Raw genomic sequence first — 23,042 nt, forward strand, 5'->3', positions numbered from 1 at the left:
GAGGGAGGAAGGTACTTCTGTATGATGGCACTGAATCATAACTAGCCCAAAAGTTTGTTTAGGCACACTGCTAAGAGCACGGTGCACATTGCCAACATTATTTTATATACATTTAAAAAATAAAATGTAATTTGGGTTCTGCACTTCACAATTCGTTTTGGAAATGAACTGGCACTGAGTTGTGTATGATAGAAAGTTTTCTGCAACTGCAGATTCTACCCAGTGTGCGTGCCAAGCCCATCTTGGTAAATCGAGATTTTCTTTAAAAGTTATCGACAGTTTTTCATAAAATCACTCTGAAGTCCTCGCCTAGCTCAAAAGTAAATGAGTACGCATACAAATACAGTAATACAATAAACTGGTAGCAGAAGATAAGAGATCTGTGATGCTCTTCCAATCCCTAAGGGGGCGTGTTACCCCTTTCGAGGACACTTCCGTAGCGTTGTGTGCCGCTCTGTTATAGGTCTGAGATACCGTCTTCCTCATGACGTCACCTGTGAACGCCGTGCGGATGTTGTCAGTCGCTCCGCCCAGTTGCCGGAGCAACCATCAAGCTCTGTGCGTCTTGTTCTCATGCCCGAGTGAACGACGGTCCTCGTTCATAGAGCTATAAATATAAAGTCGCACCACTGAAGTGATCTGGCTTATACAGTATTCCTCAGCCCGTTCCGAGATTCGGCTCTCCCTGAATCGAGCCTTTCACCGTCGAACGACGCCGTGTTGTGCCGACGGATTTCCATTCTCCAGTACTTGCAGTAGTTTAGAATCGGAAATTGGAATCCGAGCCCTATTCTTTTTATTTCGTAGTTCTATAGCGCGCCTGCGGGCCTTCTCTCCGGGGTCACGGTTTCCGCCCGGACGGAGTGGCGGCCGCACCTTTTGGGGTTCGGCGTCTCTTCGGTCTCGGCGCTGCCTCATGGCTTTCAACTTCGGGGCAGCTGCTGGCGCCGCGGCCGCCCCAAACCCCGCGGGTGAGTGCGGAGGCGGGGAGGGACGCCAGGGGGCCTTGCGGAGGCGAGTTCCCCGGCCGGGGGAGGGAGAGCTACACCCGTTGAATGCCTGCCTGGGGGAAGTGGAGGAAGGAATGACGGAACCCGTCAGTGTATCTGTGTGAGGTGATATTCTACGTTTATTACGCCGCCGGATCCCTGGGTGGTTTACCAATTTGGGCTCCGTTCGAAACCATAAACACAGAGAAAATGAATGAGAAACGGAAAGTGATCTCATCCAAAGGAAAATGGGGGTCAAGGGCCATTTGTTCGGGGCAGCTTCCGGAAGGCAGGGACCCCAGCCGGCTGTCTGCGGGCCTCAGCTGGGGAGTTGATGAAAACGTGTGAGAATCAAGCCTAACCCCCCTACACAAGAGGATCTGTGGCTCTCCAGGCTTTGAGGACCCTTGCAGTGGCTTTCCATCCTCCTGTTAGTTGGGGCTGATGGGAAGACATGCTCCTACCTCCCTAAATGTCTAAAACGTCTTCACTACGTGGCTAATGTGGTGGTGCATAAATTAGGTTCATTCTCTTTTCTGTTTCTTAGAAGGGGCAAAGCAGGGATCTCTCTTTCCAGATTGAGGCAGGAGTGTCACTCTTGTTCCCAAGAAAACGCTCCCATTTTTAGTCTTCAGCCAAGCTGGTTGATTGCCGCTCCAAGGCAGCTTCAGAGCCTCACCAGTTCGCCCCTTTGACCCAAATCCCTGCCAAAGAACTTGAGATTTTTTAAATCTTAAAATGCTTATTTGTAACCAGAAGAAGTTAGGGAAGAATAGCTCATAGATGCTTAACCACAAACATTTTCCTATCGTTAAACCAATCCGTGGCCTTAACCTATTTCTCTTCTAGAATATATCCTTCCAGAATATTCTGTTCCAGAATATATCAAATTTTGCACATCAAGAAAGGTTTGCAAATCAAATTTAACTGATGTCAAAACAAATAAATACTGTAAAGTCTTGGCTATGCTTGAGTGTCTTCTGGGTAGAAGGGCAGGATACAAACTGAGTAAATAAAATATATATCCTGTTAGAAGATTGTTTTTCAAAACATTGTAATACTGTTCTTGAATGCAAATTCATTAAAAATTACCACTTGGTATTGTCTGCTGAACAGCATTGATTATCTGATGCAGTCAAAGCATTATGAATTAAATTGGCAGACAGTTACTGTGGAAGAGAAATGATAACAGGTATGAAATTGGATTATGTATTGCTATAAACTCAGAACAAAGTTAGGCATTTCTGACTAGTGGACACCTGTATCAGGGAGAGACCACTAAAGATTTGTTATATTTCACAGTGGAATAATGGCAGAACACATTTCAGAGTCTGTTGCTGGATCTGTGCATTGCCCTGGACTGCCTATTCCAGACACAATAGTCACTTGAAGCACAACAGCAGTTGTTCAAGTCATATTTTTAACTCTAATTCTCTATTTAAAATTAAGACTGTTAGCGTAACTCTTTCTCCTAGGCTGAATGACATTAGTTTTATATATGGTTCTTTGATTGGGTGGGGGTAGGGATCCAAAGTATTGAAAATTTGAGAAAATATTATAATGCACTTCTTTGTCACCAATACTTTGTTTATCGGTTAGCGCTATAGAGTTGATAGACCTATTGCTGCTGCATTTTTGCAGAGGCAAAAGATGTGCATATGGGTGGACGTGCTCAAAAGGTCACCGTAAATAGCTGATAGACTGCATTGAGGAAGTGCTTTGAACTAAAAGAACCTTAAATAGGGTGGGGAATATGCAGTGCCATCTTTCCAATATATGGGACCACATCAGATTTGTTGTAGGTTCTGTATGGCTTTTAACATACACAATGGTAAACCCTAATGCAGAGGGAAGTTCCTTATTTCCAAACCCTAAAAATGATGGCCATTCAGAACCTTTGTCTTCATACTGGGGGAAAAGTATCTGCTTGGTGCCTAATATTGGCTATTAAAATTAAATTGTCCTAAAGAATTAGGATCAGAAAAACTCTTGTGTTCAACAGCTCTTGCTTGATAAGGCCTGCTATTGTTTTTCTTGTATTTCTTCTAGTAATTAAGAAATGGTTTTACTGCTTAGATGTTTGGTTTCTCACTGACCCTATCTTGCTTTCTTTATGCTTCCCACTCATCAGGATTTGGTGGGCTTGAAGCAGCAAATTCCACTGCCAGTGGGTTTAATTTTGGGGGTTTTGGATTAACTGCTAATCCTGCAGTGAATTTTAATATTGGGAATTTTGGTGTCTCTACTACATCGGCGCCACCATTTAATTTTGGTAACAGTCTGACTGGTGCAGGTAGAGAATATACATGTGATGCACGTAATTACTTTGTTGTTGGAAGGATCCAAGAATTCAGTTTACACTTCCCAGTTTTTTAAGGTTCATCCATGTACAAATTCCATTAAAATCCATGAGATGTCCTTCAAACCAAGATTGATAGAATATTTCTCTGCTTTTATTATTGATTTTAAAAATAATTTACATCTGATTTCTACCAGAAATACTGTATTTATTTATGAAACGTATAGGCCGCCCCAATCTGTTACAACTCTGGGTGGCTTACAAAATACATTGGAAAAATACTAAAAAAAGCACAACAATTATCAAAAGTCCAGAAAAACAATCAAAAGCAGAATATTGTTCAAGGGTCCTTCATCCACTGGTGCCTGAGGTTAGAGTCAGGTCTTAAGGATTCATTAAATAGGGCCAGCTTTCTTCATTTTTTTTATCAGTGATAATAACTGAAGATTCAGCAGTTGCTTCCAGGTATGGGAGCTATAATGAATAAATGTTCTAATCTCTAACAATAGCTGCATAAAAGAAAGCAGAGATCAGGTTAAATGACTGGGAGAGTCTATAGCAAGAAATTGAGATTGATCAGCTGAGAGCTAATGTAAAATTTGCACAGAGCTGTAGGTTGACTTCTGATGCAGAGTGAAGACAAGATATGCATTTCCATCCAGATAATAGATACATAGCAAGAAGGCACACAATCTTGCCTTCTCGCGGGTATGCGAGAGAGAGAAAGAAAGGGATACACACACACACACAAACATTTATGTGTGCATACACACCCACCCACATATAAATATATATAGTGTTCTGGCAAATACATTATTTTCAGTTATACTTCACAGCGTATGTCTTTGAGTCCATCCATATAAACATGTGAACTGTTTTGAATCCATGTGGATCAAAATTGGGATATGATTTTTTTTCCCCAAACAAGATGAGCCCAGCTACCTTATAATACATTTATAGGGATACACAACTGTAATTCCATGGCATATGAGCTAAACTATTTCATGGTTACCCTTTTAAGGGAATTCCTTTTCTGTTTCTTGAATTCTTGGACTCTGCTACATTTATGTATATATTTTCCATTTCCTATGTCTCTTCATTGGGTTTCAGTCATCATGTATCCACCATACATTTCTCAAGGTTCTGTTGAAAAACAACATTATATACGATCAGCACAAAAAAATCCCCAGCTGGCTTTGGTTAAAAAGATCCTGACTATTTGTTAAAAATCTATTTTTTGTTGATTTCTAGTAGTAATCATCTCTGTGCTTGCCTCTATTCTTATATTTATTTTGTATTAATTGTTGTAGCTGCTCGTATATGAAATTACATACATTCCATCATTTATGTACTATGTATGCAAACATTTCAACACTCAGTGTATTGTAAGTTCATGCTCACTATTAAAGCAATCCCTACTTCAAGTAATAATACTAATAGTACTATTTGTTTGTTTTGTGATTCATTGGAATTGCTTCCTCAATATGCATTCCTTTCCCCACCTATCTTTTTTTTAAAGAAATTCTGTTGGAAAACCGGTTTGCAAAGAAAAATGCAAAAGGGATATGGAACGGTGATTTGATCACTACAGTTCATATAGAAACTGTGCTACTTGATTAGTTAGGCTCACAGAACTTGTAAAGGTGGCCCAGCAGTTGTTGCTATCCAAGTAGCAATAACAAACTGCTTCTGTGCATTCCTTCCCAGATTTGGAGAAGTCATTTAATAAGTTCTGTTGCCCCTGTGGCCAAGAAAATTCCAGAATTACTAATCCATCCCACTTGCTTATAAATTGTGGGGCTTCATAAAAATGTTCTCTCTCCTACCTACATTGGCTGATCTGGAAAAGAAGCTTAACAGGGTTTGATCTGGTTAAGGACTCGGATGGAGGATAACCCGGAGAACCAAGAACTGTAGGCTAGTCTGGGAAGTTGAAAAAATATCCTCCAAGAGAGCTATGATAAATCACTTTGGTGTTCTTGTCATGATAACTACATGAACGTGTTCATAAAGTCTCCAGGAACTGGGCTTGGGTTCAGGAGGCTGTATCTTGTTTTTATTGCCCTGGACTACAAAGGATGCAGATGCAATGGTGATGGCAAGTCCATCCTTGATAGGCACAAGGAATGCAGGCATATGTGAGTAAACGTGCCTTTTGCTAGCATGTTGGCCAGTACAGGGCGAGGCAACAGAAAGACCATTTGGACAACCTGCTCTTCCCTCTGTCTCTGTATGTGGCTACCCGTTCTAAATTTCATTTGTGATAGATAGATAGATAGATAGATAGATAGATAGATAGATAGATAGATAGATAATTTGCTTACCATCAGAATGGTCCAGAAACCAGAGGAACAAGATCTGGGCTGCAAAAATCCAGATAGCAACTGAAAGTTAGAGGTTTCTGTATCTCTGTGTAATGATCATCAGGATTTTTGCAAATCAGATGTGGAATCCCTACCCTCAAAATGTTGTTTTTCTTCTATGCTGTGTCTTTCAAGAGAATTGGCAATTGATATTAGTAAATATAGGAAGTAACATCTATTAGAGAAATAAGCTTTGGGTACATTCATTGGCGAGTACACAAGCACCAGTATAGCCAGTGGGGGATTCCTTAGATTTGCCATTCAGAGACAGGGAAAGAACCTCATTTGAGCTGTGGTAGTTTCACTGCTCAGAATTTGGGGCCTGGAAGTTACAGTGCTCTTGTTAAAATGCTTTTCTACACTGTTTGAATAGTTGATGCAGATCATCTTGCCTCAGCCTAAGGTAAATGTCTCACCTCCTTATCTGAGATGTGAGCAAATATATATCTTTACTAGGTTTTCCAAAAAAAAAAAAAGTGAAGTTTGCAAGTGTATGTATGTTTTCTCTAACAATAAAATAGTACTGGCTATTTTCTGTTATCACTTCTTATCTGGATACCGTGTGAGTATAAGATCACATCTGCAGCATTCATTTGTTCCCATCTTTCTTCCTGAATACCTACCAGCATGCAGTCATTGAACAACTGCCTTGCAAGACGTGGTCCTTCTTGTAACTTACGTATTTGGTTTCCTAGGAGCTTTTGGGGGGTTTGGAACCACCACCACCACAGGCGGATCTACATTTAGCTTCTCAGCTCCTACAAACACGGGTAAGTGCCCATTATTCCCAGTGCAGGGGTGACTTTCTGATTAAAATATATGAAAAATTAGCTTGCCCCTTTGCAAGTTTTCCTCTTGGGTGATGCTCTTTCTCTTTCCCCCAGGGCTGTTTGGAGCTACCCAGAACAAAGGTTTTGGATTTGGTACCAGCTTTGGAACAGCACCAAGTACAGGAACTGGGCTTGGCACCGGTTTGGGAACCGGTTTAGGATTTGGTGGTTTCAGCACCCAGCAGCAACAGCAACCAAGTAAGTATATATTACAGAGGTTAAATATTTTCAAATATTTTATCTAAACTCTGTGAGTTAAGCTGGGGAAACCTTCCTCCTCGAAAGGACAGATTCCTCTTTTTCTCCCTTTGACTGAACTGCAGCTGGCAGGGGCAGAGCTACTGTTCTCCTGCCCCCTTATGAGCTAATAACAGCCCTGTGAGCAAAGAGACAATCAATATTCCAGTTAGCAGTTTCAAGAGGTCATCACAGCTATTTTTAAACAGGACTTTTAAAAAAAGATGCTGAGAGTGTGTGGGATAATAACTCTCAGGCTGCATCATCATCATCATCGTCAGTCAGACGACAAACACAAGCCTGGCCCTCTCCATGAACATTCTGGAAAATGTCTCAACTCATCTGGCGTATCTTAGGTGACAGCTGAATTACATTGTCAGAGGCATCCCAATGCTAGTTCCAAACTATTCTTAATTTGGTTTTCTGAATCTGGCTTCCTCCAATTTCATTCACAGCCCTGGGACTTTATAAGGCAGCCTTGCACGCTCCCTGGAGTTTTCAGAAACTGAAATATTATAGTTGGGCCAGAGAAGAATTAAAAGTTAAATGGATCGAAAGTACAGGAGACATGTGGACTGTACCTGCTAATTTGAGATAAACCCTTGCTTACTTTCAAATAATTCACTTTCTCCTTCCCTTCAACAGTTTTTGTTGAACATAACTGGTATTTAGTTTCTGGAAAACTGATGCCAATGTCACTTGAGACCCAATTTTCCATTGAAGATCCGAATAACTGTATAGTTTCTCTCAGGCTCCAGTTAGAAGAACAGCCAGATTCTTTTAGTGAGTTATGAGCACACAGAGTCCATAGTTACAAAGCTTTAATAAAGTAAAACACCCTTGGCCCTCACTTTCACTCACACACTCATTACTCCAACCATTCACCTCGTTCTTGCAACCAAAGTTGGCCAAACGCCTGCCTTCAGAGCACTGGGGTCCTCCATCTGGGTAGAGAAGCTCTACTGGAATCTTTTGTTTCAGGTATTGCCAGCTGTTGGATTAAATTGCTTCATGCAAGCTGTCACTTTAAATGATTATCTCTCCAGCAGCAGCAGCAGCAGCAGCAGCCTTCCAAGATCTGTTTTTCTAAGCCCAGGAGTTTGTATACTAAGCATCCGATAAGAGGTAGATGTGCCTCTCACTTCCACATAATGGCTTCTTCAGTTCTCTTTCATTGACACTTGGCTGTAACTCTTGTAGACTTCTTTTACATTTCATGTTAGTCTTTTTCTAAACATCACCTCTGACCTGATGCCTTTCCCCCATGAATGATGAGCAAGAACTATGCACTATCCCAGGACTATTTCCATTTCTTTTTATTTTTATGTACAAGTGCTAAGCATTGCAATTCAAATTCTTGCTTGGGATCACTCCTGGAGATTCTCAGCACAGATAGTCTTTGGAAACTATTATAAATACAAATATAAATTTATATTTAAAACAATTTAATAAATATTTATTTCTCTACAGCACTGTTTCTCGACCTTGGCAACTTTAAGATGTATGGCTGGGGAATTCTGGGAGTCGAAGTCCACACATCTTAAAGTTGCTAAGGTTGAGAAACACTGCTCTACAGTAGTCCTCGACTTATGGCCACAATTGGGACTGGAACTTCCATTGCTAAGTGAGGTGGTGGTTAAGTGAGTCATACCCAATTTTATGACCTTTTTGCTGCAGTCGTTAAGTGAATTACCATGGTTGTTAAGCGAATCCGGCTACCCCCACTGACTTTGCTTGTCGGAAACAGGCTGGGATGGTGATCACATGACCCCAGAACGCTGCAACCATCATAAGTGCAAACCGGTTGCCAAGTACCTGAATTTTGATCACATGACCACAGGGATGCTGTGATGGTCATAAGTGCGAGGACTGATCTAAGTCACTTTTTCCAGCACTGTCGTAACTTTGAACAGCTGCTAAACTAATGGTTGTAAGTCAAGAACTACCTTTACAGTGTTGGTCTGTGGGGGGAGGGAGAGTATCTTCTGTTGATTATTAAATACTTTTGAGAAAAAGAAGCAAAGGGGGTAAACTTAGAGGATACTTCATGGGTGGATTTGATCTGCCTCTTAATCGTGGATCTTCTTATCCAACTTTAGCACTTGGAGGCCTCTTCAGCCAGCCTGCTCAAGCCCCCATACAGTCCAACCAGCTGATAAACACAGCAAGTGCTCTTTCTGCCCCTACCCTCTTGGGAGATGAGCGAGATGCTATTTTGGCCAAGTGGAATCAGCTGCAGGCATTTTGGGGCACCGGCAAAGGGTATTTCAACAATAACATTGCCCCAGTGGAATTTACGCAGGAAAACCCATTCTGCAGATTTAAGGTAGGATATCTTTCTTTCACCCTTCTATCTGGATCAAAACATTTGGTTCATTAGCTGTGGGTGAGCTGTTCCATCTGCTGGGAGTTTAGAGATAATCTCTGTGTCAGCACAATGTTAAATTTTAATGCTTCTTTAGTGCTGTGTTGATACACAAAAAAAATGGACATATTTTGGGCAACTGAAAAGACAATTGTCTCTCTACAGGCTGTGGGCTACAGCTGCATGCCCAACAATAAGGATGAAGATGGCTTGGTGGCACTGATCTTCAATAAAAAAGAAACAGAGATTCGTAGTCAGCAGCAGTACCTTGTGGAATCATTGCACAAAATCTTGGGTTCAAACCAGACGCTTACTGTCAACGTAGAAGGTGTAAAGACAATGCCAGATGACCAGTAAGGCAATTGGATAGTGTATTTTATTTCCTTCTATCTTTAAACAGCCTGAGATTTCCCAGGCCAAGTCTAAACTTAAGATCTCTTGTGCTGAGGTGGTCCCCTGATAAAACCCTTCCTCGTTCATTTGCCCTCTGCCCGAGTCTGGTTCACACTACACCCTGAAGCATAACACAGTGTATTTGCTTTTGGCTGAATGCCCTGTGTGAATTCCATCATCATCATTTGTAAACCATGGCTCAGGTTTAATGTGTTGTATAAAGAGAGTCAATTGTAGCTTATTCCGTAAATGCTGGTTAAACTATAACCTAGCTGTAGATGTGTGGATCCAGTCATAAAGTGCTACTTCTCACCTGTTGGCCTCCCTGGCATCAGAAAGTGAAATCCATCCAGAAGTTTTTCATCCTGGGGAAGTTCACCTGCACCCTTTCCCTTCTTGCTATGTTCCAATAAGACCCAGCAGAACATAAAGCCTTTTCCTTGGACTCTAATTTTCAGTGCTTAGGATTCAGTGTGAGATATGCCTCTGAAAACAATGGGAACGGAGTAGAGAGACATCTTACCTTCTTAAAAGTTCAGTATGTTGAAGTTTGCAGCATGCCATTTAACACCAAATAACTACAGAATTAAAAAATCTTCACAATGTCAAATGTGAGTCCTTTTACTGATCTTTTAGAACAGAAATAGTGATCTACGTGGTTGAACGGTCACCCAACGGGACGTCCAGGCGAGTTCCAGCCACCACCCTGTATGCACACTTTGAACAAGCAAACATCAAAACCCAGCTGCAGCAGCTTGGAGTGACCCTCACCATGGCCAGGACAGAACTCTCTCCAGCACAGATTAAGCAGTTGCTACAACATCCTCCTGCAGGTATCCCAGGCTTTGGATGGACGATCAAGCATTCCTGTTGTACAAAAGAATGAATGTATGATTATTTTTAAGGAATGAATGTTTGGGGAGAATGCTTTATTGAGGAAGAGTGATAGCTCAGTAAACAGGATTGAGGACTCAGGCCTTTTGATTCTGATTTTACCTGCAATTTGGAAAGAGTCCTAAATTGCAAATAGTCTTCTCACTAAATCCCCATGAGGTAGTTTGGACAGTATTTACAATTTCAAAAGATACCATAGTAGGACAGAAAATAAAGAATATTTGTTGAATCAGTCATTTGAGTTAGCACCTGAGCATGAAACCTGTGGAATGCTAATTAAGAAAAACCCAGTCCCTGTGTTTGCGTTCCATTTAATTTACAGCAAGAGAAATCCTATCATTTAGTTGTCTTTGACTCATTAAAGAGAAACTCCTTTTATTTACTTACTTACATACTTAAACCATTTATATGGGTGCCCATCTCACACAAGTGACTCTGGGTGGCATACAAAGACTAAAACCACACAACCCATTATGTGTGTGTGTGTATACACACACACACACACACGTTCTCAAGGATTTGGGGTTTGTTACGTGAACGGGTCACAGAAATGTGATTAGGTTTGCTTATATAGCCATCATTTCTCTGCAGTAGAAGAGATAAGCTTCACATAACTCTGAAGGTCTGGTTTAATTTTTGAAATCGCTTTACATGCTTACATAAAAGGGAAAGCTCTTAGATCTTAATTGGCATGGTATGTTTACTATTTCAGCTAGAATTTCAAGCATTTTACCAAAACCATAGAGGCCTAAGATTTAAACAAAATGGATACTTCCTGTTAAAAAGAAAGGGATAGCTTAGAGAAACCTTTTTCTGATCTTTTTTTGTACTAATGAAAGATGGAAAAGGAATTGGTTCTTTTCTTCCCCCTCTGCAGGTGTTGATCCTATCATTTGGGAACAGGCCAAAGTGGATAATCCAGATTCTGAAAAGTAAGTGGGTTTGCAAGATGACTTTTAAGAAATGCACTGTTGGAGTTATTTGTGAAGAGAATAATAATGCTTTTTGGAGGAGGGATGGAGAAATTGAAACCGTTGGTTCAGAAGCAGTCCCAGTTCCCAAGAGCAATTTCAAAAACATTTAGTCATCTCCCTAAAAACACATTAAATTGTGCAGAAAGAGAGTGCATGTTTAAATCACCACAAAATGCACTTGTGGGAGTGCTGCTTTGGGCATGCTGTCCCATTAAAACCTTCCTTCCTTAGCTACCATGTAAAAGCTATGCTGGATTTGCTGAGGAGAGTTAGCGATGCTGGGTTGTATTCAAACATGTATGTTCTGCAGTGACAGTTCTATCATTGGTCTCAGGTGCCTCTTATTAAACTTTGCAGTAACTGATTACTGTTAATAATGTGATTGGGATCCTAATAAAGTTGTGTCACATTCCAAGTGGCTAAGGCTGCTGCAGGCCCAACTGTCCTTATGTAATACAGCTGTGTGGTGGATTAGATTTGATTTGGAAGATGTGTTTTGGAACTCTCAGGAACACAAAACTTTCTGCAGTTCTCAAAACAGACATGGCTGCTTTAATGGGTTGCAGACAGATGCCATGTTCTGTGTCTTTCATGGACAAAAAAATGACAGTCTGGCTGCAGAGTGGCTGCTTTGAGGATTAGCTGTTGCTTGGGAGAGGCTGCGTGCCTGGCGAATTTAATTCTCTGCAAGACATAACTAATGCTTCTTTTTTCCCCTTCCATATTAAATTACCTTTTTCCTTCTCTTCCTAGTGCGGTTTTGTTCTCCATTTCTTTTTCCTTCTCTTCCTAGTGCAGCTAGCCCTTCTTACTCAATCTCCGTTCTTTTTGTTCCTGTTAATGAAAAATGTCAATTTTTATAAAGTGAGAACAAAGGCTCCTAATTATCTTCATAGGATATCTTGTTTTTTCCTTTATGATATATGAAAGAGTTACTCTTTTAGCCTGCAGCTTTATAGCACTCGTTCTAACTGTTCCCCCCATGGCACCAACAGTATTTCATTTAAAACAGTGTTTCTCAACCTCAGTGACTTTAAGCATGCCGGCTAGGGAACTCTAGGAGTTGGAGTCCGCACGTCTTTAAAGTCGCTGAGGTGAGAAACACTGGTTTAAATGCTTGCTGAATCTACTATCTGCAAGGTAATAATTACACCCGGACCAGACCACATTTTAAATATGTTTTTAATTCTTGTATTTGTATTATCTTATTTTAGGATAAATAGCTTTATTAGTGATTTCGGTTTTTTTTTTATTGCTCTTTGTACATCACGCTGGGCTCCTTTGGGAAGAAGGAATAACATTTGATGATGGTGGTTACCATTCATCTAATTTTTACTGAATCAATGCTCTTATTTCTGCAGGCTGATTCCAGTGCCAATGGTTGGTTTCAAGGAACTCTTAAGGAGGTTGAAAGTTCAAGATCAAATGACAAAGCAGCATCAAACCCGATTGGATGTAAGTGTCAGCTCCTTAACCTCACCCCTTTCTTCTGAAATGCTTATGGCTTGACCACAGATGTCGCGTCACGCGACCAGTCCTTCGCCCTTCGGTCTATGGGATTCCCTGGGGGGGAATGAGCCAACGATTCCCTCGCAAGGGTGAGGTCGAAAAAACAACGGTAGGCACAGGATTCTTTTGTGGTGGTGAGTGACGCTACATCTCAGGAGGTTGCTGGTACTGCCTCCTGGGCCACGCCCCCACCTCCTTTTATTCAGCAGTTCTATCAGGGCGGGGGAGTGAGTACAAAGAGAATAGGGAAATACAAGTCATGCCCTGAGGCTACGTGAGAGACATGCAATCTAGCTGTGCAGTAATGGAGTCAGGTACGTCACAATTCCACCTTTTTTATTTAATTTTGTTCCTCCCCCAGAGGGTCTGAGTCGGGGAGCCAGGGACTCTTCAGTCCAAGGAGACCCATCCCAGCGTCCTCTCTCGGGGGGTAGTGTGACCGGGGGTCCTTTTCCACTTCCGATTCACTATCGGAGGACCATTCCAAGAGTGGTGTTTTCTCCATACCTACAGCAGTGACCAGGTGTTGAACAGCAAGCTTTGTCTCGGATACCTCTGAGTCCAATGTATGAAGTCTCTGCTTTAAGAAGCGGAGAACGCGACCCAGCACACAGGGGCCTATGGTGCATACGAGAATCAATAACAGGAGGGGCCCCAACAGAGCGGACAACAGTGTGGTTAGCCATGGAGAAATGCTAAACATATTTTGATACCATGACATGGATTGTTGGCGCTCCAATTCCCTTGTTTTTAAACGGGAATTGAGCTCTTTCATAGAGTCCAATACTACTCCTGAGTTGTCGGCATAAAAACAGCAGTCTTCCTTTAGAGCAACACACAGACCCCCTTGTTTGAGGAACAGAAGGTCGAGACCCCTACGATTTTGCAAAACCACTTCGGATAGAGAGGTAAGGGAATCTTGTAGCGCCACAATAGATTGTTCGATGGCGCGAAGGTCAGTGTCAATGATAACGCTAAGGTGACGCAGGTTCTGATCATTGACAACAAGGGCTGACACACCAGTGGCGGCTCCGGCCGCACCTAAGCCCAGTAGGACTGATAAAGTTACAGCAGTCACTACTTCGCGCTTAGCCTTGAGGGGATAATGAGGGGGCTCTAAAATGGAGAGAAGTTCGTCGGGGGAATAGATAGAAATCTTGGGGAGTAGGAGCACCTGAATACAAAAGGCGTTAGTTTGTAACAAGGTATCACCATATACACATGCGGTGAGGCCAGAAGAACATGCCCAAACAGAGTTGTTCCCAGGGATAAAGTATTGCCCTGTCAATCGGGCAGAGATATTACCAGAGGTAGTGTAGAGTACACCGTAGCCACCATGGCCGGTGTGACCGTTGATGTTCAAGCGATTTTTTGGAAGATAGAGGGCACAGTGATCATGAGAAGAATTAAGGCAATATTGAATATAGTTAGCAGGAACACGGCCAAGGCAGCAGCCCTGCCCTATTATAGAGGTGATAGTCAACGTGGTGTTTTGCCAGCGGCAGGAGGAGGCTGAGGTAGAGTTTCGGATAGGGTCAGGAGAACCGACTGCTTCATAGAATGGTGGGGAGGAAGACAAACAAAGCCAACATCGAGATGTGTTAGAAGCGGTGTGAACAAGGGAAAAGGAGGAGTTAAGAAGAGAGACAAGGGGGTTTTTTTGTTTGGTGAGGGGTTTAAGAAAGGTGGAGTGAATGTCGTCGGCATTGGGCCCAACAGGTGGGGACTGAGGGAGAGTGACCTGTCGTTGAATGTAGAACATGTTGCCATAATGAAACCCGGGCCATCTGGCATACATACGACCTCCCCATTTTACACCTGAGTCCCAGGCATTCCCCTGAGCTTTTCCTGCAGCAGTGAATTGTACAATAACCGGATTACATCTATTCCAACCCCCCTGTCCTGCCGCATTCTTTTTGGTTGCGGTGCATCTAATGTCCTTTCTCAACCGAGTGAGGGTGATGTAATCAGTCTTATATGGAGGGGTCCAGTAGATGTAGCCAGTGGAAACGCAGGACCAAGATTTGCAAAAGTAATCTGCTATGCCTCCGCAGTCGTGCACGTGATCAGGGCTGGTGTCATGTCCTGGGCACACATACAGGGGATACCTTTTAACGGTGGAGTGGCTGGGCTCTGGGAAGCCGGCCAGCCTCCTGTAGGCTGTCACTCCTAAAAGCATTTCTGAAAAGTCAAAATACAGGTTAGGGAAACAAGATATAATTGGGCTATAACAAAAGGAGGTATTCAGGATCTGTCCCAAGGCATCGCGGATTGTCCAGGTGATATTGTAAGGGCGATGCGATCCCTGGGCGTCAAATGCCAGTAGGCGTCGTCCCTGCCAACGGGCGGGCTCAGGAAGGGAGAGTAAAAATAAGGTGAGCGTAAGGCGAGATGAGGTGGCGAACCCCTTAATTAATTTTGTTATTTCACAGTGATATTGTCCTAGATCGGTCAACTGTACGTTGGTGATAGCAAGGGTAGTTTGGCGAAAGTGATAAGTGATGGAGTAGGAATCGCCATCTTGGAGAAGGGTGTTGTTGCGGAACCAGCGCCAGAAGGTGCCTTTTCTTTTGATGGGAGAGCGTTGAAGACATTCCATGGCGTTGGATGCTGAGCTGCGGCCAATGGTGGCAGGGTAGCGTAAACGATGGGTTCGAATGAGAGAGGTTGTTTTAGGGTTCGTTGTGAGGGGAGCAGAGATGGAAGAGAGATGACAGAGAAGGAGGGTCAAGAAGGTGCTTGTCAGGAGGCTGCCCATGATATGGCCGGATGCAGCGAGCAGGAACCCAGAGCACTCGATCAGGAAGTTGCACAGCAGCGTAGCCTTTTCCCCAGGTGACGAGTTGCGCAGGGCCTTTCCACTCAGGGCTGGGCAGTTGCCTAAAATAAACAAGGGGACGGGAAGAGGGAACTACTGGCTTGGAAAAGTGTCGAGATGCAGCCGTAGCAGGGGGGGTACCGGTAAGATTAAGGAAATTCAAGGTAAACAAGGTGAGATTAAGGATATTTTGTAACATCGGGAGGCTTGGGGGGCCTAAGGCCTTTTTCCCCGTTTGCCGATCAAGGGCATTCTTTAGGGTCTGGTTAGCCCTTTCCACAATAGCCTGACCTTGGCTGTTGAATGGTATACCGAATCTGTGAGTAATGGACCACTTACGGCAAAACTCAGCAAAGGGAGTGCTGACGTAAGCGGGGCCATTGTCAGTTTTCAAAGTTTTGGGACATCCCGATGTGACGAAAGTGCGAATACAATGATTGATTACGTTTTTCGTGGCTTCTCCTCTTTGCAAAGTTGCCAGGATGAATCCCGAATAGGTATCCACAGATACATGGATATACTTCCAAGGTGCAAAAGAGGGATAATGAGTGACATCCATCTGCCATGTGTCACAAGCTTGGACACCCCTGGGATTAACTCCCTCAGGGATGCACTTTGCCTGCAAACTGCAGGTTGGACATTGTTGAAGAATGGCGGTAGCTTCTTGATATGTAATGCCAAATTGGCGCACCAAGGCTTTTTTATTTTGATGGAAATAAGCATGGCTGTCCCCTGCTGAAAGCGGCGGAGGAAGAGGGGAAGAGGCCATAATTTTGCAAGCCTCATCTGCCATGTGGTTGCCTTCGGACAGGAAACCGGGTAGCTGTTGGTGGCTTCTAATATGCGCTACAAACAAAGGGGATGTTCTGTCCTTCAGGAGAGTTTGAAGCTGCAAAAAAAGCGTCATGAGAGAGGGGGGGGTAACAGGGGAAATATATGCATCAAACATGGCCACAGCCATTTGAGTGACATACATACTATCTAATATAACATTCAAAGGCTGTTCTGGGAAAAGAGACAAGGCTAGCAAAAAGGCGGCTAACTCAGCCTGTTGGGCAGATGCTTGTGGGCCTGTTAGGCGTTTATGCCATTTGCAATTATTTTGCCATGTACAAGCCCCTATGGTTTTGGAGCCGTCTGTAAAAACAGTGAGGGCTTCCTTGAGTGGCTGCTGAACGAACGGCGAGGTTAGTGTGAAGGGTACTGTTCGCAACAGTTGCAATCGAGGATCAGGGGGAAGATGGCATGACACCTGGCCACACCAGTCCTCCAAGGCATCCTGCAGTGCAGTGGAGTTTTGTAGGAGGGGTTCCCATTGAGTAACCTTAAGGGGAATGTACAGGGTGGAAACATCCAGTCCCATTAGGGCTCTAATCCTCTTCCGGCCTTTCTCAACAAGAGAGGCCATTTGTGCTGCTCTGGTGATGATGGATGTCTTAGGTGTGTGTGGCAAGTGTAGCCATTCTAAAATATGTAGATGTTTGTTATCAGACGTTTGGACGATGATGGCAGTTAATAATTGATGTGTCGAAAGAATGGCAAGAGAGGGTGGTTTGTCAGTGAGCGCACGGTCCACCCATTGGGTCGTAAGGACGGCATTGACCTGTTGTAGGGCGTGCAATTGTTGTTCTGTAAGGTATACCTTGTCAGCTGGGTTTGTCAAACCCACTAACGCTTGGAATAAAGGTGATAACATGGGTGTAGTTAAAGCAAGGTATGCGCGGGCCCAGTTAATGACCCCCAGACATTGTTGTAATTGGACCAAGGTGGTCGGCTGGGGAAGCGTGAGCATAGGTAGAAGTGGGGCAGCTGTGGAGGCTAAAACTTTGTGGCCTAGATATTGCATTGGATAACGAGACTGGACCTTTTCTGGTGCAACGTGCAACCCTGCCGTTGCTAGGGTGGCTAAAAGAATAGGAAAAGTTTTTTGAACTGTCCCTTTCGGGCCCTCAGCAGCGACTAAAATGTCATCCATATAATGATACACAAGAAAATGCGGAAATTGGGATCTATAGGGTTGCAATGCTTTATCGACAAAAAATTGGCACATTGTGGGTGAGTTCAACATGCCTTGTGGGAGGACCTTCCACTGGTACCGAGCAGTAGGCTTTGAATTGTTAAGTTCCGGTACCGTAAATGCGAAAATAATTCTGTCCTTTTGTGCCAAAGGTATGGAAAAAAAACAATCCTTGAGGTCTATTACAATAAGGTCGTGTCCTTCCGGAATCAAGTTGGGGTTGGGAAGTCCACACTGCAAAGGTCCCATGGGCTGAAGGATGGTGTTGATAGCCCTAAGATCCTGTAGGAGGCGCCATTTGCCAGACTTCTTTTTGATGACAAATACCGGAGTATTGTATGGGCTGGTGGAGGTTTCGATATGGCCTTCAATTAACTGCTGTTGGACCAAGATATGTAAGGCGTCCAGTTTCTCTTTGGTGAGTGGCCATTGATCAACCCATACCGGCACAGAGGTTTTGAGAGAGAGAGAGAGAGACCCTGAAGGGTCCTGTAAAGCCATTAGGGAAGTTGAATAAAAGCGTGGAACTGTGAAAGCAAGTCACGGCCCCATAGGTTACAGTGCAAAGGCAAGATATAAGGCTTTAGATACGCTGTAATATGAGAATGAGCAGTCACAGCAGAAAGCCAATGAGAGCTGACCTTAGCGGCCTGTGCTCCGCCTACTCCTTGCACCGAGGAGGCTTCAGCGATAGGCCAGGAGGAGGGCCATTCAGCGGAACGAATGACAGAGACGTCGGCGCCGGTGTCAATCAAGCCTTCGAAAGAGCGACCATTTAGTGTGACAAGGAGGGTGGGTTTAGAGGTTTGGACTGGTTGCTGCAAGGCAAACAATGATGGCATATCAGGAGAAGGGAGAAGTATGAGCGTGGCGACAATTGTTCCTTTATTTAAGGAAAAGCACCTATCTCCCACTCCTGCCAGAGCAATTTGTGTCAAATCTGATGAATCATACAAATAGGGAGCAGCAACCATTCCCTCAAGCGTAAGCGAGGAGTTGGGAATAAGCAAAGCAGGGGTAAGAGGAGGGAGGGGTTTATGCAGCGTGACAACAAGAGGAAGGGAAAGGACAGCCCCCGGATCGTCATACAAAAGATCCTCTGCCAACTCCACAGGGAAGCTGGTGATGGGTAATTCAGCCTTTGGGGCGGGGTTAGCTGACAACCCCCGATCTAGTTTTCCGAAGGCTGGTGAGGGGAGGAGTTATTGCGACATTGCGAGGCCCAATGAAAGCCTTTGCGGCACCTGGGACAAGGAGTTTTAGGTTTGGAGGGGGGGGGCGGCCCCCTTTGAGTGGAAGGGGGCGCCCCACCTCCCCCGGGTGCACGGCATTGATTCTTAAAGTGGCCCGGCTTCCCACAATTGAAGCAATTTCCATGACGAGTGATTGCGAGGGCTTCCGGGGAATGGAGCTGAGGGGAGGGGTTAGTAGAAGGCAGCGAGGTGGTAATGGCGGCAGCGAGAGCGCTCACTTTGTGAGAGGTGGTACCAACGATTCTGCAGAGTTGCAGGAAGTCTGCAAGCTTTACACCCGGTTGATTGACTGCGGGTTGCAGAATGGTCTGGCAGTCATGATTAGCGTTAGAGAAAGCAAGTTTCATTAGCAGCTCATGTTTAGCCGTGGCATTATCAATTTGTCGGTCTAAAGCAATCTGAAGGCGACTTATGAAGGAAGCATATGGTTCATTTGGTTCTTGCATTATTTTCAAAAACGTTTGGGTGGATTGAGAGTCGGAATCATCCACTCTTTTGAGAGCATTCATGGCGCACATGTGAATAATAGCAAAACAACGACGGGGGGAGTTCTGTTGCTGGACTAAGGTTGCGAATTGTCCCTTTCCTAATAATTGATTTGCGGTCACCCCTGCGGGAAGACCTCTTCTAATTTCTACTTCCACCCCTTTGTCGTATTCAGATTGCCACACAACGTATTGCGCCGGGGTCATAAGCATAGAAAAAAGCATTTTCCAATCATACAATAACATAACAGTGTTAGCAGTAACTAAAGAGTCTAAAACTCCCCTAGTAAAAGGAGAGTGCAAGCCGTAGGTGGTTACAGCATCTTTGATTTGTTTCAAAACCTTAAGTTCAATATTGTTATACAAATTTCCTCCCGCCGCCCCTAGGCCGATGGTCATGGGAAAGGCAGAGGGACTCTCCATTTCCAATGAGAGGGGGGAGGAGAGGAGTTCAGTGATGGCGCCTCCTAGGGGGTGGTGTTGAGGGGATCCGGGGGTTGGAGCTGAAGGGGGAGGAGGAACGGCTGGGTATGGAGGGGGTGGTGGTGAGGCAGCATCGAGATGGGCGGCAAGAGGGGGTGGGGTTTTTGGGCCGGGAGGAGAAGGGCAAGTTTCCGGGGAAGACGGGGGAGGGTAAAGAGTGTTGATGGCCGCCATAACAGCCTTCCAGGCAGTCAGAATAGGCACGGGTGCTCGTGGGGTATCATGAAAATATTTTCCTATCCTTTCCCAAGTGGATGCTTTGAGCGACCCCTCTGAAGGATAGACAGGGCAGTGTCTGTCCATGTACAGTAGGAGTTGAGTCACCGATTTTTTTGAAATGGGAAAGATGGTCGTACCGTTAGCCTTTTGACAAGAGTTAGCCTTCTTCACTAAATCATAAAGTTCGTCCCTATGAACTGACGAAACTTTGGAGAGTGGGGAGCCCATTACTTACGATTGCAGAGCCTTTTCCAGGTGCGTAGTAACGAGAGTGAAGGCAGTGCACCTCTAGACAGAGATCACACCGTGAGACCGAAGGGATCCCGGACGAGCCCCCAGTTGTCGCGTCACGCGACCAGTCCTTCGCCCTTCGGTCTATGGGATTCCCTGGGGGGGAATGAGCCAACGATTCCCTCGCAAGGGTGAGGTCGAAAAAACAACGGTAGGCACAGGATTCTTTTGTGGTGGTGAGTGACGCTACATCTCAGGAGGTTGCTGGTACTGCCTCCTGGGCCACGCCCCCACCTCCTTTTATTCAGCAGTTCTATCAGGGCGGGGGAGTGAGTACAAAGAGAATAGGGAAATACAAGTCATGCCCTGAGGCTACGTGAGAGACATGCAATCTAGCTGTGCAGTAATGGAGTCAGATACGTCACACACAGATGGTCCAACTAAATAACTGTTAAGCTTCTGCAGATAGAATAAATTCCAGAAAACAATACCAGATAAATGAAGCATCCAACAATTGCCTCAATTAAAATCTTTACAGTAAAAAATTAACACAATGGCCCCCTAACTCAGCTAGGTGCCAGATGCCATTTTAAAAATGAAAGTTTAAAGCCAGATGTGAGGGGACCAGATGCATCTTTAGGGGTAGTTCATTCTACAAGATGGGCAAGCACTGACAAGGTCAGTGTTCCATGTGCCTCTCACCTGCCAGGGTGAAAAACTATCCAATAGCTAAACCCACCTTCCAAGGGACCTTTGTTGGAATAATAAAAATGCAGTTGGTTTTTGTGCCTTTGTATAAATGGGATTGAGAGCCAATTTGGTGTAGTGGTTCAGGCACCGGGCTAGAAACTGGAAGACCATGATTTCTAGTCCAGCCTTAGGCACAAAGCCAGCTGGGTGATCTTGGGCCAGTCCCTCCCTCTCAGCCCTAGGAAGGAGGCAATGGCAAACCATTTCCGAAAATCTCTCCCAAGAAAACTGCAGGGACTTGTCCAGGCTGTCTCTGAGAATCAGACACGATTGAACGGATTAAAAAAGAAAATGGGATTACACGGATGGGACATTTGTTTGTTGGGGGGAGTTTGATTCTGTTTGTTCAAGCATCAGCATGGGATCAATTTTTCCAATGCCTCAGGGGACGATGTTGTGTCATATCAAAGTGTAGGGTTTGTCACAGATGAGTTGTAGTGTGTGTGTTCATGTGAAGAGAGAAAATTGAGAATGATCGTTTATTTCTAAAATGACAGTGACTCTGGATGGAGTTGCTGCCACTTCCATAACTCTATAACAACACAAAAGAGAATAAAAAAGGTGAAAAGATTGTAGGGATGAAACAAAGTTGATTGTTCAAAGTGGTCTTATTTATCTGTACATCTGAGCCAATCTCTCTTTAATCTGTAGATAATATCCGAAGATATAAGCGAGCTTCAAAAAAACCAGACTACAGCCATGGCCAAAATAGCTCAGTACAAGAGGAAGCTGATGGATCTTTCCCATCGAACTTTGCAGGTAGGCCTGTGTTGGCACCCACCTGCTTTTCAGCCATTCAGTAAAACAAGACTGAGCATGTTCACATTATGTGGGTTTAAAAACATTAAGGCATCAAGAAATCTTCAGTTCAGTCAGGAAGTCACCTGACGAGATGGCCTTAGGTTCAGGCTGGGGTGGAAAGCATGTTCAAGACTAGTAAATGTGTATAGAAACGCAGTTACACTCTAATAGTGACAGTTCCCAAATTTTGCAGTGCTGTTTTATTCATTTATTTAAATTATTTTTAGTCCATCCGCTAGCATACAGCAATACATACTGTATATTGGGAGCAAGTATAAATATAAGTAAATGCATAAAAAATACAACATATAGCAGAAAATTGCTTGCAGAAGATATAAATGAAAAGAACTGTTGTAGGGGAAATTGCTTATAATAAGAAAACATGAATGGAAATACCTCCAGATTTTGGCAAGATTTTGCAGTTGATACAGGGATGGGGAGAAATGAGCTAAACCAGAGATTGAATTGCTTAGCTCTGCTACAAATCTTATAATATAAATATAATTTTTTTTTATTGTAAACTGCCCTGAGTCCTCCATTGGGGGAGAGGGGCGGTAATATAAATCAAATTAATAAAATAAATTAATAAATAAAAATAATTTTTAAATACAAATTTTATAATATAAATATAAAAATTCTTATGTTTATATTTGATAAGTATATTTATATTTTATGCATTTGTATTTATATTTTATGATTACTGTTTTAATTGATTGCTTTTATTGTAAACCGCCCAGAGTCCCTCTTGTGGGGAAAGATGGGCAGTGGCAAAATTTAAATAAATAAATAAATAAATAAATCCATTCTTTTCTCTCTTCCCATCTATTATATGGGCACAATATGTAAGGATGTAAGAAAAAAGGCCCAAGTTCTTCAAACTGTACAGTACTGTACAACCCCTACAGTAGCTAGCTAGATGCACCATGCTCTTTTTCTCTTAGTCATATGTTACAGGTTTTGCATCTCAATGTGAAACTTCCACATTGCCCTCATGGCTACAAATGGTCCTCACTTAACAACCATTCTCTTAGTGACTGTTCGGACTTACAACAGTGCTGAAAAAATGATTTACAGCATCCTTGCAGTCACATGATCATGATTTGGGCGCTTGGCAACCGGTTCGCATTTATGA

At 43.6% G+C, this 23,042-nt stretch overlaps 1 protein-coding gene across 1 annotated transcript in view; it reads left to right on the forward strand.

Moving 5' to 3' along the window:
* The first annotated feature begins 853 nt into the window (after nt 1-853).
* NUP54 (nucleoporin 54) overlaps nt 854-23,042 on the forward strand; it is a 31,257-nt gene continuing 9,068 nt past the window's right edge. The window contains exons 1-9 of the mRNA XM_063310642.1: nt 854-971; nt 6,347-6,421; nt 6,536-6,679; nt 8,818-9,044; nt 9,249-9,436; nt 10,113-10,309; nt 11,248-11,302; nt 12,706-12,799; nt 21,761-21,868. Coding sequence (XP_063166712.1) covers nt 917-971; nt 6,347-6,421; nt 6,536-6,679; nt 8,818-9,044; nt 9,249-9,436; nt 10,113-10,309; nt 11,248-11,302; nt 12,706-12,799; nt 21,761-21,868 — 1,143 coding nt within the window. The 5' untranslated portion in view covers nt 854-916. The remainder of the gene's footprint in view (nt 972-6,346; nt 6,422-6,535; nt 6,680-8,817; nt 9,045-9,248; nt 9,437-10,112; nt 10,310-11,247; nt 11,303-12,705; nt 12,800-21,760; nt 21,869-23,042) is intronic.

The sequence above is a fragment of the Candoia aspera genome, chromosome 8 (genome assembly GCF_035149785.1).
Source record: "Candoia aspera isolate rCanAsp1 chromosome 8, rCanAsp1.hap2, whole genome shotgun sequence".
NCBI classification, from domain to species: domain Eukaryota; kingdom Metazoa; phylum Chordata; class Lepidosauria; order Squamata; family Boidae; genus Candoia; species Candoia aspera.